A 15,154-nucleotide genomic window follows, 5' to 3' on the forward strand; every position below is an offset into this window, starting at 1 on the left:
TGTAATAGCTACTGTAAATTGGACAGTGCAGTTAGATTAACAAGATTGTAAGCTTTCTGGCAATATCAGATATGTCTATATCCTGGGAAATGTTCTTGTTACTTACAACCTCATGCTAATCACATTAGCCTACGTTAGCTCAACCGTCCCGCGGGGGACCCAGCAATCCAGTAGAGGTTTACGCACATAACAGGAGACAATTATTTGAAACAGACAAAGTTTTCCAATACCAATTTTATTTTCCTGTTCACACTTTTTTGCTACATTGTGACCTACTGAACATGACCCATGCCCTGTGTGTTGTATCTTTTTGCAGAGGGTAGCACGTATGAGGAGAGCATCGGCAACGAGGGCAGCGTCTGTAGTGAAAACGCCTTCTACAGACAGAGTGAAGGTAGGCTTCTGGCTTTCCCCTTCAAAAGCATTTCATGTCTTTACTGAAAGAACAGATAGGGGTGCCGTAGGTAGCCTAGTGGTTAGAATGTTGGGATAGTAACTGAAAGGTTGCTGGTTTGAATCCCTGAGTCTACTAGGTGAAAAATATGTTGATCTTCCCTTGAGCAAGGCACTTAACCCTGGTTGTTGTCCATAATGGCTGATCCCTGGCGGTGACCTATCTGAGGTATCTCAAGGAGATATACAAAAATAACTATTTCCATTACATACTTCTGTTAACATAATTACATACTTTTGTTAACAAATATAAGCACACTAATCATTATTATCATTTTGTTCATAAAATAACTTCCGGTTCCGGTGGCATGTGTCATAAATGGTGGCTATCTCGTGGCTTTTCTTTAGAAAAATAACTATACATTTACTTATTTTCAAATTATTGTCAACATATAACATCACATTAAGGTGTGGGACGTTTACTGTATGGCAAGTAACAATAGCAGGTCTAGGGGGAAAAGGTAAGGAACTTGTCTGTCTGCCCTGCATTAAAGAGCAAAAATGGTTAAAGAAAATTATATATATATAATCTATATTCAAAATGAATATTGCCATGGCTGAATTTCTGTAATTAAATGCATCCCGTGGCTCCCCCTTCTGGCTATTGGGATAAAATTCATAGTGCGGTATAAAAATGTATATGGCAAGGTTAACGATCCCGGATACAATTTGTACATTTACAAAGAGGGAAAGACGTAGGAGGACTATATTTCACCAAACTTTCAATTGTATTTCCAGGCTCTAGCATTTTTCCCCATCTTAAATTGTTCCAGACATTATTATTCTGCCTCCTGGTTGAGTATATAGAGATTGCCCCGGAAGAGGTGATCTTCACTGATCTATCCCTTAATGTAAATTACGATTTGGTGCTACTATTGCTCACACTTTCTATTTGGTGCAAAATTGAAAAACAATGTAACTGAAAATCAAAATGTCATGCCTGTCCTCCAATATTTCACAACAATGCCTTGAGATCTGGAGGGCGGCCTTTTGCATCCCCTGAGTAGTGCAAATGTGGAATCCGAACCATTACTGATATCATGGACAGTAATGGTTTGAGAACTTTCCAAGATTTGAAAAATACATTCACATTACCGGGTAATTCCTTCTTTTTTTCTCCCATATTTACAACTTAGGTCAGCTACCGAATCATCTAATGATGGGATTTATAAATAAATTATCTGGGCTCCAGAAAGGACTGATCTCTATAATGGATCAATGAATCGGGGTTACCTTCATTTTTTGTTTTGTTGTACATGTAACCCCCCTCTGAAAAATAACAATTACAAAAATAAAATAAAATAAAAAAGTATTCCAAAAAGACAAACAAACCATTAGCAAGACAGACTACCCCCCTCTGCTGGCTGGTGAGTGTATAGCAAGACATACTTTAATCTAAAGAAACCTCTTGGTTATGTCCCCATCCCTTTTCAGAGCACAGCATGGCAGAGACCCTGACGGTGGCACTGAGGGTGGCAGAGGAGGCCATCGACGAGGCCATCGCCAAGGCAGAGGGACACACCGACAGTCAGGTAACATATTCTGCAGGATGGAGTTGTCTAAAAAGAGTAAACATCTTATTGACTGTCTGGCTGACTTCGTTGTTGTTCTGACTAGGACAAGCAGAGCGAGGCAAGGTATCTGCGAGACCACAGAGAAGAGCTGATTGAGGAACTGGCCACAACCATTGTGCAGAAAGTATGTCCAATTTCATTTAATTTCAATTCATTTCAATACAATTTAATTCAACTCAGTTTATTTCATGCTAGATCATCCGGCGGAGGAAGAATCTAGCTGAGATGAAGCCAGACTATGACCTGGACTGGCTCCCCGACAACCAGAGTGGTGACCTGCCCTTGGCTTCAAGCTCCCCCAGCTGCAAGATCTCCCGCACCACATCAGCCCGTGCCAAGGCCTCTATATGGGTTAGTACGGAGTGTAAGGGAACTACCTAACGTGATCAGTAGCCTTGCCTAGGCTTTAGCTCAGAGGGCTGACTGCGGCATGCAGTCGACCCAGGTTCAAAACCCAGTCTCTCACATAAGATCAGTACAGAACATGTTTATATTTACAGTATATACAGTGTGGCCTATGTTGATTATATTTACCCCTCTTTAGAGATTCAACTATTTCATTATTTGTATTTGTCTCAGCGGTCTCACTCTGCCTTCTCGCTGCTGGATGACAACGTTATGATGCAGTGCTCTGGGGTTTCCCAGGACTCTCAGCATGGGCTGAAAAAGGAGGGAGGAGCGGCAGGATTGGCCAACTGGAAGAGTGTTGACCGCCTGGACAACTCCAGTAAGACCCTGCTGGCCACTGCAACTCTGCTAGTCATTATTCACACGCACCATTACAACGGTCTTTCCACACACATAGCTTAATCATTTTCAAAATTACACTTTTTTTTCAATTATTTATTTGCTTGTCTTCCATGTCCTAGACAATTACAGTTTCAAGATGCAAAAAATTATTCACCCGCCTTGGAATTATTCCTATTTTGTTGCCTTTACAACCTGCAATTAAAATATATTTTTTGGGGGTTTGTATCATTTAACTTACACAACATGCCTACCACTTTGAAGATAAAAAATATTTTTAATTGTGAAACAAAGGAGAAATAAGACAAAAAACAGAACACCTGAGCGTGCAACTATTCACCCCCACAAAGTCAATAATTTGTAGAGCCATCCTTTGCAGCAATTACAGCTGCAAGTCTCTTGGGGTATGTCCCTATAAGCCTGGCACATCTAGCAACTGGGATTTTTACCCATTCTTCTAGCCAAAACTGCCCCAGCTGCTTCAAGTTGGATGGGTTCTGCTGATTTACAGCAATCTTTAAGTCATACCACAGATTCTCAATTAGATTGAGGTCTAGACTTTGACTAGGCCATTCCAAGACATTTAAGTGTTTCCCCTTAAACCACTCAAGTATTGCTTTAGCAGTATGCTTACGGTCATTGTCCTGCTGGAAGGCGTACCTCCGTCCCAGTCTCAAATCTCTGGAAGACTGAAACAGGTTTCCCTCAAGAATTTCCCTGCACCATCCATCATTCCTTCAATTCTGACCAGTTTCCCAGTCCCTGCCGATGAAAAACATCCCCACAGCATGATGCTTCCACCACCATGCTTCACTGTGTGGATGGTATTCTCGGGGTGATGAGAGGTGTTGGGTTTGCGCCAGACATAGCGTTTTCCGTGATGACCAGAAAGCTACATTTTAGTCTCATCTGACCAGAGTACCTTCTTCCATATGTTTGGGGAGTCTCCCACATGCCTTTTGGCGAACACCAAACGTGTTTGCTTATTTTATTTCTTTAAGCAATGGCTTTTTTTCTGGACACTCTTCCGTAAAGCCCAGCTCTGTGGAGTGTACAGCTTAAAGTGGTCCTATGGACAGATACTCTAGCCTCAGCTGTGAAGCTTTGCAGCTCCTTCAGGGTTATCTTTGGTCTCTTTGTTGCCTCTCTGATAAATGCCCTCCTTGCCTGGTCCGTGAGTTTTGGTGGGCGGCCCTCTCTTGGCAGATTTGTTGTGGTGCCCTATTCTTTCCCCTTTTAAATAATTTAAATGGTGCTCCGTGGGGTGTTCAAAGTTTTGGATATTTTTTTTAGAACTCAACCCTGATCTGTACTTCTCCACAACTTTGTCCCTGACCTGTTTGGAGAGCTCCTTGGTCTCCATGGTGCCGCTTGCTTGGTGGTGCCACTTGCTTAGTGGTGTTGCAGACTCTGGGGCCTTTCAGAACAGGTGTATATATACTGAGATCATGTGACAGATCATGTGACACTTAGATTGCACACAGGTGGACTTTATTTAAGTAATTATGTGACTTCTGAAGGTAATTGGTTGCACCAGATCTTATTTAGGGGATTCACAGCAAAGGGGGTGAATACATATGCACGCACCACTTTTCTGTTTTTTAGTATTTTTTTTTTTCATTTCACTTCACCAATTTGGACTATTTTGTGTATGTCCATTACATGAAATCGAAATAAAAATCCATTTAAATTACAGGTTGTAATGCAACAAATTAGGAAAAACGGCAAGGGGGATGAATACTTTTGCAAGGCACTGTACATTCATGCAACTTTGTACAGTTCAATAGGGGGAAAACAAACAAACAGAATGACCTATTGTTGATGTACTGTAGTAAAAGACTGGTGGATAAATGCATCCTCCCCTGTGTGTGTGTGTGTGTGTGTGTGTGTGTGTGTGTGTGTGTGTGTGTGTGTGTGTGTGTGTGTGTGTGTGTGTGTGTGTGTGTGTGTGTGTGTGTGTGTGTGTGTGTGTGTGTGTGTGTGTGTGTGGCATCTGTCTACCCTGATGTGTGTGTGTCCGGAGGTGCGTCCTCAGTGCTGAAGAGCCCAGACGGGAACTGGATCGCCCAGCAGAGCACACAGCTGTCTCGGCCCAGCCTGCTGACCAAGAGGAAGTCACTGGTATTCAGCGTTTTGGAGAAGGAGTCCGGTGTGATCTCCGCCTACGATGAGATGGGCTCAGACGACGCCGAGGGGGGAGAGGGGGCCTGGGGCGCCGCCCTGCTGGAGATACGCAGGAAAATGACAAACGCCAACAACAACCAGGGGTCAGAGGCACCAGATTCTCAGGCCTCTGACGACCAGCAGCACAGCCTCCCCTCACCCTTGCTGGACCACCACGCCAGCACGGACACCCTCAACTCTGAATCTGAGGTAGGAGAAGATCAGATTCGAGGTCAAGGGCCGAAGCCCCAGAAGGCTCTGCTCGCCATCCTGAAGAGAAAGGTGCCTGTGGAGCACCGGTGCACCCCCTCTTCACGTCGGTCATCCCGCCCGGGCATCTTCGACGTGAACTTTAACCCTGAGGGGATGGAGGCTGAGAGCAGCGGGGCTGATGAGCTGGAGGAGGGGGGCAAAGTCAGGAGGACGCGAAGGAGGAAGAGGACTAAGAAGGATCAGGGGGAGGGAAGAGGAGAGGTAAAGCGAGACAGTCTGTCACTTTCACTTATGACCTCAATCACACTTATTTCCCTTATCATGTTAGACATCCATTTTATTTCTCTGATTGCTTCTATGTCTTCTATCTGCTGTTAACAGGAGTATAGCAGCACGCTACTGAATTCCCTGGCCAAGAAACTAAGTGTGAAAAAGACCAGCCAATCTGGCGCAGTCACCCCAGACACTCTGACTTTGGATGGAGGCTTGACCTCCAGGTCGCTGACCCCTGAACCCCGGGGTCCTGAGGGGGAGGCCCCCGGCTGCGGGGCTCCTAAAGGCCAGGGAGGAGAGACCATGGGAGTGACCATCAATCTTGAGCAGGAACTGACCATCAGACTGAGAGAGCTGGCCAGCCAAGTCGGCCTCGCACACCTCTCATCATCTGAGGACGAACTGCACAGATCGGGAGAGGACGAGGGAGGAAGGGAGGGAAGGAGAGAAGGAACTCAGGAGGAGGAGCGGTTATGGCATATAGAAATCGAGATGGAAGGAGGGAGAGTGGGAGAGGGTGAGGAGGAGAAGAGGATCAAAGAAAGGGAGGGAGATGGAGGAGGAGAGCTGAAGTCAACACTAATCAAGCTAGCTAGTCAGGTCAGAGGCACAGAATTCTCATCCACTGAAGATGAGTTGGACAGAGTGGGTAGGGTTGAGCGAGAATGGGAGAGAGAGCGGGTGGAGGAGAGGACAAAAAAGAGGGAGAGAGAAGGAAGAGAGGAGCACACCGTAAAGTTGCGTATGCTGGCTAGCCAAGTCACACATTTCTCATCAACAGAGGAAGAGCTTGACCGAGTGGGTGTCAGCGATGGAGAGATGGAGGAGCAGAGAGAAGGAGAGAGGGAGGGAGAGAAGGAAGAGCTGACATACGAACGGTGCAGACTGGCTAGACAGGTCAATGACGCGCTGTTGTCATCAACAGAGGACGAGCTGGGTAGAGTGGATCTCTATGATGAAGAGATGGAGAAAGGGAGGGAGGAGAGAGGAGGAGAAGGGGGTGTAGAGCGGGAGGAGATTGACGCTGAGGCACTGTGGGAGATGGAGGGAGATAAAGAGGAACTGACCTCCAAGTTGAGAGATCTGGCCAGTCTCGTTAGCGCGTCCCAATTCTCCTCTACGGAAGATGAACTGGATAGAGTGGGAAGGAACGAGGGAGAGAGGGAAGAGGGGAGAAAAGGAGACCGAATTAAGTTGTCCAATAGAGTGGCGGACTGGGTCAGAGAGAGATGTGGAGAGAAGGAGGGAAAGTGGCATGGAGAGAGATGGGGAGAGATGGAGGGAGAGAGGAGGAGGGTACAGGTGGAGAGGGTGAGAGAGAAGCCCTGGTACTTGGGGGGGATGGAGGTGGAAGGGAGGAGGATGAACAAGGAGAGGAGAGATAGCATCGGAGAACTAGACGTCAGACTCTTTGACTTTGAGGATGAAAGTGAGAAAGAGGGAGAGTTGCAAAGCGAAGAGATGGACACAAAGGTAGTGGAAGAGGGAGTCATGAAGGTACAGAGGATGATGGAGAGGATGTTTGAAGGAGGGAAGGAAGGAAAGAGGGCAGTGGAAGCAGAGAGCAAGGTGGAAGGAGGGATGGGAGAGGCAGAAGTGGGAGAAAGAGAGCGAGAAACAACAGAAAGTGTGGACACTGTGGAGGGAGAGGTGATGTTTGACAAAATAATCAGCAACCTAGAGCACACACTGGGTGGGATGGAGGTAGAGATGGATGGAGAGATGGTGGCGAACCCCGAAAGAGAAGGGAGAGAAGAGGATAAGAACCAAACAAAGGTTGGAGAAAGCAAGTTTAAGAAAGAAGAAGAGATAGATGAATATCTAATTAATGAGATGCTAATGTTAGAACAGCTGTCAGACAGGTTTGGCACTTTAGATAAGACTGGAGTCAAACCTCAAGAGAAGGCTGGAGGGAAGGAAAGAGAAAGGGACAGTTTGGATAAGACAGTAGAGTGTGTCGTGGAGCGAGGTGAGAAAGAGGCTCGAGAGAAAGATGGGCAGGCTGAAACAGAGACCCATAAAAGCATCCGACCACAGCATTTAGATGAGAGAAAGGAACAAGTATCAGACCAGACAAAGAGCGAGACTTCCCGAGACCTGCAAGAAGAAAGCAAGGGAATAGAAAGAGGGGGATATGAAGGTGGGGAGGTAGAGGAGCAAACAATCGAGCAGGAGATGGATGATTTTGGGGAAAGAGAAGGGGAGAATTTTGAGAAGAATACAGACGAGAAAGAAACTGAGAGCAACCGAACTAAGGACCCAGAAGAGAGCGCCCCCTGTGTTCAGGAGGAGATACTGTCTTCAGAGGAGATCCAGAATGTAAGAAACGAAAAGCACCTAGCTTTACCCATAGAGATGCCTAAAATGCTATGTAATTCTGTGGATCTACCTTTTCGACATTTCTAACCTCAAAGCAACTAACAGCTGTAACACTAACTGTGTGCTTGCTCCTCTATGCTACTTTGCCTTTCTTTTTCCCCCCCTCTGTCCTGCCTCCCATTACTCTGTGTTAGGATAGTCATATCAATTAGGACCTAGAAAACACACTCCAGATCCTTTGCTACAGGAGGTGCGATCACAAACTGGAAACTTGACCGTGCTTTGGGCAACAGGGGTAGCACCATATGCAGTCAACCAGTCAAACACTCTTTCTTTCTCTTGACACTTTGGCTCTTCTCTGCTTGTCTAAAACTGTTGTTCTCTCATGAATGGATGTGTTCCACACAGACCGTAGGCTTTTAGGGATTGCATAAAACGTGTGTAAATCCAATTGCGTGTGTGCAGAGGTACTCGGCGATGTCACTGCGCAGTATCACCACTGAGGTGCTGACGGTGTTGAATGCGACAGAGGACCTACTCCAGGGGGTGGAAGGGGGTGACTACACTTGTTCTCCTCCCTACACCCCTTCACTACTCCTCAACACTGACACCAAGAGGCTGGGTGAACAGCTCAGCAGACTGGAGGAGAATGTAAGACCTGTCTGTCTTTGTGTCTGTATAACCTTTAACACACAGTGCCTTTGGAAAGTATTCCGATCCCTTGACTTTTTTACACATTTTGTTAGGTTACAGCCTTATTCTAATGTATTAAAAAATATAATTCCCCTGTCATCAATCTACACACAATATCCCATAATGACAAATCAAAAATACATTTTTGCAAATTTATTACAAATAAAAAAACTGAAATATTACATTTACATAAGTATTCTGACCCTTTACTCAGTACTTTGTTCAATCACCTTTGGCAGCTATTACAGCTTTGAGTCTTAGGTATTACGCTACAAGCTTGGCACACCTGTATTTGGGGAGTTTCTCCCATTCTTCTCTACAGATCCTCTCAACCACTGTCAGGTTGAATGGGGAGCGTTGCTGCAGAGCTATTTTCAGGTCTTTCCAGAGATGTTCGATCAGGTTCAAGTCCGGGCTCTGGAGCATGTTTTGATCAAGAATCTCTCTGTACTTTGCTCCGTTCATCTTTACCTCGATCCTGACTAGTCTTCCAGTCTCAGTCGTTGAAAAAACATCTCTACAGCATGATGCTGCCACCCCCATGCTTCACCATAGGGATGGTGCCAGGGTTCCTCCAGACGTGAAGCTTGTTTCTTATGGTCTGAGAGTCTTAAGGTAGCTTTTGGCATGTGTCTTTTACTCTACCATAAAGGACTGAGAGTGCTACATAGATGGTTGTCCTTCTGGAAGGTTCTCCCATCTCCACAGAGGAACTCTAGAACTCTGTCAGAGTGACCATCGGGGTCTTTGTCACCTCCCTGACCAAGGCCCTTCTCTCCTGATTGCTCAGTTTGGCCAGGCGGACAGCTCTCGGAAGAGTCTTGGTAGTTCCAAACTTCTTCCATTTAAGAATGATGGAGGCCACTGTGTTCTTGGGGGACCTTCAATCCTGCAGACATTTTTTGGTACCCTTCCCCAGATCTGTGCCTCGACACAATCCTGTCTTGGAGCTCTACAGACAATTCCTTTGACCTCATGGCTTGGTTTTTGCTTTGACATGCACTGTCAACTGTGGGACCTTATATAGACAGGTGTTTGCCTTTCCAAATCATGTCCAATTAATTGAATCTACCAATGGAAACAGGATTCACCTAAGCTCAATTTCATGTCTTATAGCAAAGGGTCGGAATACTTATGTAAATAAGGTATTTGTTTTACATTTTTTACAAATGAGCAAACTTTCTTTAAAAAAAACTGTTTTGTCTTTGTCATTATGGGGTACTGTGTATAGATTGCTAAGGATTTTATATTTATTTAATCTATTTTAGAAGATTGCCGTTACGTCACAAAATCAAGGGTTCTGAATACTTTCCAAAGGCACTATATTTCACATTCCCTGTGGGTTCAAGAACACTGTGATGCTAACCTCTGTTAATGTTATAAAACTGAAATGCCAACAGTCAGTCTATCTGTCTGTACCAAATTAATTGTGCCATTCAGGTGTATGTGGCGGCGGGCACGGCGTACGGCCTGGAGGCGGAGCTGGACGACCTGGAGGAGTGTGCCCGGGCCATCGACAATTCCACCTCTGACCTGGAGCTGTCCTACCTGGAGGAGCAGGTGGCATCAGCTGCCGCCCAAGTGCATCAGTCTGACCTCCAGGTGTGTTCAAGTCTGGATGCCCTCTGTGTCTCATAGCTAGCTAGTTCGTGTCCAAAATGGCACCCTATTCTCCATGTAGTGCACGACTTTTGACCCGAGCCCTTTGTGGCATTTCAGACGCAGACTTTTGCTTTGGAAAAAAGGAGAAAGCGGGGGATTTTACCTCTGGTTTTACCTCGGGTATGATGACATTAGAACTAGAAAATTGTATGTTATTGTATGTTTGAATGTTGGTGATTGTCACATAATGAAACTAGAAAAAATAAAATGATTGAAAGAAAGAATTAGAAAGATGTCCATAATGTGGATATTTGCCTGAAAACATACAAACATATACATTCAATGGTGTTTTTAAGTCCTTTTAAGTTGATCTGAGTGAGAGAATATTCATGTTAACGTTACGCACTTTGTTGTAGGTGTCGGACATTGCAGCCAGGATCACGGCTCTGAAGAATGCAGGTCTCAACGTGGTCCCACAGAACCGCTTCACTAAGCCCAAGAAACTGCCTAAGGTACTGGACCAGACCAGGTCACTTAGCACTAGGACCTGGAGTTTTACCTGGTCAGGTCATGTGGTCAGGAACAACTCCTGGCCCTACTTGTCACTCACTAGCAATTATAAACATATCTTGTGATTTTCGAACAACAACTTATCAAGTGTCACGTGACTCTCTGCAGCCACAAATGTTGGTCTCGTCACGGCAGAGAGGAGGCGACTACCTGCTCCACTCTTGAAGGGTTAGAGATATGTGACCAACCAGCTCAAATCGGTCTTATGAAGCAAAATTTTACACTGGATTAAAGTAGAGATTTAGAGCTACAAAATGGTATATCATACATTACAGTTGAGAACATTGGGAAAGTCATTCTGCTTTGATCATTGATAAACTTGTAAACTCACTTTTGAGAAAATGGCCTGTTTTGGTACTACTACTGGAGAGCTCCTCTTTGTCTACACCCATTTAGCATCGTTCACACCCTCTTAAGCTTTAGCCCCACCCATCTCTTTAAGGATTAATCTGAGCATTCTGTGGAAACAACAGCAGCCAATCACCCAAGCTAACTTGGTAACTACTTCCAGACACAAATGAGAGAACAGCTCACTTCACATTAATTGCCCTAGCAGAGCTGGTTAGGCTGTTATGTTATCCAGAGCGTTGGTGACTGCAACTGTGCTGCCAGATTGTCCGTTCGTTAATTCAGAGCGTTTCGCTCTTGGAGCATTCAGAGCGCAAATATGCAAGTAGCTAACCAACCAGGTTCAAGAAGCTAGCTAACATTGGCTATAGCTAGCCAAGCAAATTACTCTGAGATACAAATAATAATATCATACATGTAACGTTAGCTAGCGAGCTAGCCAGCTAACATTAGCTAGCTAACTAGCTAGCCAGCTAACATTAGCTAGCTAGCTAGGTAAACAATGAACCATAATCCAGTCAAAAGTTTAGAAACAACTACTCATTCAAGGGTTTTCCTTTATTTTTACTATTCATTTTTTAAAACTTCTTTTTGTTCTATTGTAGAATAATAGAAGAGAGAGTGCCTTGAATTCTAAATAAATTACTGACAGTGTTACCAACAAAGCATCCTCACATCACCTCCTCCATGCTTCACGGTGGGAACCACACATGCGGAGATCATCCGTTCACCTACTCTGCATCTCACAAATACACGGTGGTTGGAACCACAAATCTCAAATTTGGACTCATCAGACCAAAGGGCAGATTTCCACCAGTCTAATATCCATTGCTCATGTTTTCTTCTTCTTATTGTTGTCCTTTAGAAGTGGTTTCTTTGGTGCAATTCGACCAAGGCCCGATTCAGGCAGTCTCATCTAAACAGTTGATGTTGAGATGTGTCTGTTACTTGAACTCTGAAGTATTTATTTAGGTTGCAATTTCTGAGGCTGTTAACTCTAATGAACTTGTCCTCTGCAGCAGAGGTAACTCTGGGTCTTCCTTTCCTGTGTCGGTCCTCATGAGAGACAGTTTCATCATAGCCCTTGATGGTTTTTGGAACTGCACTTGAAGAAACTTGACAGGAAAGAAATTCCACAAATTAACTTTTAACCAGGCACACCTGTTAATTGAAATGCATTCCAGGTGACTACCTGATAAAGCTGGTTGAGAGAATGCCAAGAGTGTGAAAATCTGTCATCAAGGCAAATTGTGGCTACTTTGAATAATCTCAAATATAAATATATTTCGATTTGTTTAACACTTTTTTTGGTAACTACATGATGCCATAATCTACAATGTAGAAAATAGTACAAATAAAAACCCTTGAATTAGCAGGTGTGTCCAAACTTTGGACTGGTACTGTATATATATACACACACACACACACACACACACACACACACACACACACACACACACACACACACACACACACACACACACACACACACACACACACACACACACACACACACACACACACACACACACACACACACACACACACACACACACACACAAGCAGTACCAGTATATATATATATATATATGCTGCATGCCATGATAGTTACACATGTACTACAAACACATTAGTTCCTGTATTCAATAGTGTGTGGTCTCATACTGTATATGTTCTGTATTTTGACCCACATATCTTATCTTTTTTCAGATAAAGAAACCTAAGCCAGACTGATCAGGCATGTTGACCCCTGTCATGACCTCTAGCTTCCCCTCACACCAGTGCTACCTGCCTTTAACCAACCATCAGGACAATGCCGAGTACAGACTGACAGTATTACCACTCATTTGGGCACTGTGGACATAGACGAGGGTTGTAGATTTTTTTATGAGATTTAAAAAAAATAGTAAATACTTTATGTAAAAAAAAATGGATGAAGTTAAAAACAAAGCTGGTTTCGTATAGAATATTTGTCGTTGAGTTGTTGAGTGACATGTCAATAATTTCTTTATTATTGGACCTTTTGACCAATCAGTAACCATATAGCCATATAAGGTAATGAAGAGAACGGACACTAACAAGCTGTGTTGCTCCTGGCAAATGTAGCCATTTTTATCTCAATGTAAAATCATTTCTGGGAAACATTTAAGTAGTTAACTGTGATTTTTTTTTACCATTTGAATTTAAAACAAACAAAAATATCTTCTTAGCGAATAGAAATTTCTCAAGCAAGAATTTAGCTAGGACTGTGTGGGAGTGGAGGGGGGAAAACTGAAAACTAGCTGTTATTGGCAGCTGTTAATAGCCACCGTGCTTTTACACCTGCATTGTTTGCTGTTTGGGGTTTTAGGCTGGGTTTCTGTACAGCACTTTGAGATATCAGCTGATGTACGAAGGGCTATATAAATAAATTTGATTTGATTTGATTTGATAACTAACTGACATTTCCTATTGGTCTGTTAACTAATTTACCACCTGGTGATGCCACCAGGCAGGCCTAAACTCCATCCCACAAAAACAGGCAGAAATTGCAGGTGTTCTTTTTAAACAGCCTTTCCACTAAAAGCACATTATCATTATTTTCACAGTATTATCCCAACCCCAGTGTGGAAATGCATATAAAAAAACACAGGAAAAAAATCACTTTTTTGACTGCACGGGGCCTTTAACATGTTTAATAGTCTATCATTATTATGGGAACAATTACATATGAGTTAGTTTACAAATTACATCCTTAATCATCAATGATTTGTCTAATGTTAAGTATCTGTTGAATATGCGTAATACGTCATTTTGTATTTTCAGGTAAACAGAAAGTCCCACAATAAAGGGCTATGGTCGTTAGTTCTTTCTAACCTTGTACATTTGATGTTTGATTTTACATTGTAAATTATAGTGCACATTAAAATAATCAGTCAAGTAACTTGTGGCTTATCATTGTGCTCCTACAGACAGACCTTTCAATGTGAAGGCTAGCTACTTGTCTTCCACTATTACAAGTGTGGGAACAAAGTCATGAACTAAAGACTTTGAAGTAATCAATCTTGAGATTCATCCACACACAGAGCTTGCCTAACCTTTTAGGTTAAAGAGATGAGGAAAGACATTTGTTTGGGTTTTTGGTTTGGGTTTTTGAGAGGAGGAAGTGGCACCACCGGTGATGATGGAGCCGGGGATCTGCACACAGGGCTTCTGGAGAAATAAAATCCATCTTTATGGAAACAAACATACAACAGTTTATGTTCCAATGGGTTCTTCCTATAACATCTACTTGTTTCGCTCAAGCAGTGCTCCTGTCTTTGTTTTTCATAGACACTCGACAGCATCCTACCTTCACTAAGGTATGCATTACAGTAAACATCACTTAATGACCGGAGAGGAATAGGTCAATTCATCTGTCCCGTTTAATTTATTTTGTGTCCAGTCCTCTGCAATCACAGCATTCTCACACAAATTAGCAATGTTACAAATGTCATGAAAATGACAATGGGTAAAGCATATTTACAGTAGAGAATCATTAGTACATTGTTCCAGCTTTTTCTGTCACTGTAGTTGAGTTCAGTCAACTCTGCATAGGCATGAGACTCCTGTGGCACCGCAATTTCCATCTCCAGCAGACTGTAGTAGTGTAGACCACCAGGAAAACAAAACCTGGTCATCATGCTGATGACATTCTTAGTTTATATCGTTCATTGCTTTTTAAATCAACCTGGAGGTTGTCATATGCTGAATAAAAGGTCATTGAATAAATTCCACGGAAGAACTGAAGAAGGCCAAAGCGTGTTTTTATTCTCTCACAAACTTCAATTTGTCCTCCAAGTGTCTGAATTGTCTCACAAACTTCGTCTGTTCCTCTATTCATGCACCTTCACTAGACTGCGAGGTAGCGATAGCATACATTCTCCTTCCACAGTATAAAATACTAGTTCCTCCCCAAAGCCCCCTGAATGGTCAGGGGTCTGGTTAGTTCTGGTCAGATCCGGTTAGTTCTAGTCAGCACTGGTCTGACACGAAGCGTATTCTCTGGTCGGGGTCATTGAAACTGTCTTAGCCGTCCATGAAGCTCTCCCTGAGGTCTCGGTCAGAGATGATGAACCCTTGTTTGGGGTCGATGACCACCACACCATCCTTCTACAGCGCCCTGCGTATCACCTCGGAGTATGCAGGGTTCCGCGAGCTCTGACAGGATGTCAGCTTTA

General features: G+C 43.7%; 1 protein-coding gene across 4 annotated transcripts in view; it reads left to right on the forward strand.

The window, feature by feature from the left end:
- Positions 1-12,848, forward strand: part of myripa (myosin VIIA and Rab interacting protein a) — a 52,569-nt gene extending 39,721 nt beyond the window's left edge. For 2 of the 4 annotated variants that reach the window (XM_046322191.1, XM_046322195.1), the window contains exons 5-16: positions 317-394; positions 1,888-1,985; positions 2,071-2,151; positions 2,223-2,378; positions 2,607-2,754; positions 4,798-5,411; positions 5,532-7,742; positions 8,208-8,393; positions 9,876-10,037; positions 10,155-10,217; positions 10,454-10,549; positions 12,666-12,848. In XM_046322191.1, coding sequence (XP_046178147.1) covers positions 317-394; positions 1,888-1,985; positions 2,071-2,151; positions 2,223-2,378; positions 2,607-2,754; positions 4,798-5,411; positions 5,532-7,742; positions 8,208-8,393; positions 9,876-10,037; positions 10,155-10,217; positions 10,454-10,549; positions 12,666-12,689 — 3,917 coding nt within the window. In that variant the 3' untranslated portion in view covers positions 12,690-12,848. The remainder of the gene's footprint in view (positions 1-316; positions 395-1,887; positions 1,986-2,070; positions 2,152-2,222; positions 2,379-2,606; positions 2,755-4,797; positions 5,412-5,531; positions 7,743-8,207; positions 8,394-9,875; positions 10,038-10,154; positions 10,218-10,453; positions 10,550-12,665) is intronic. The other 2 variants (XM_046322193.1, XM_046322194.1) reach the window with 2 other exon arrangements.
- Positions 12,849-15,154: the final 2,306 nt, after the last annotated feature.

This window comes from Oncorhynchus gorbuscha, linkage group LG22 (assembly GCF_021184085.1).
Source record: "Oncorhynchus gorbuscha isolate QuinsamMale2020 ecotype Even-year linkage group LG22, OgorEven_v1.0, whole genome shotgun sequence".
In the NCBI taxonomy this organism is placed as follows: Eukaryota; Metazoa; Chordata; class Actinopteri; order Salmoniformes; family Salmonidae; genus Oncorhynchus; species Oncorhynchus gorbuscha.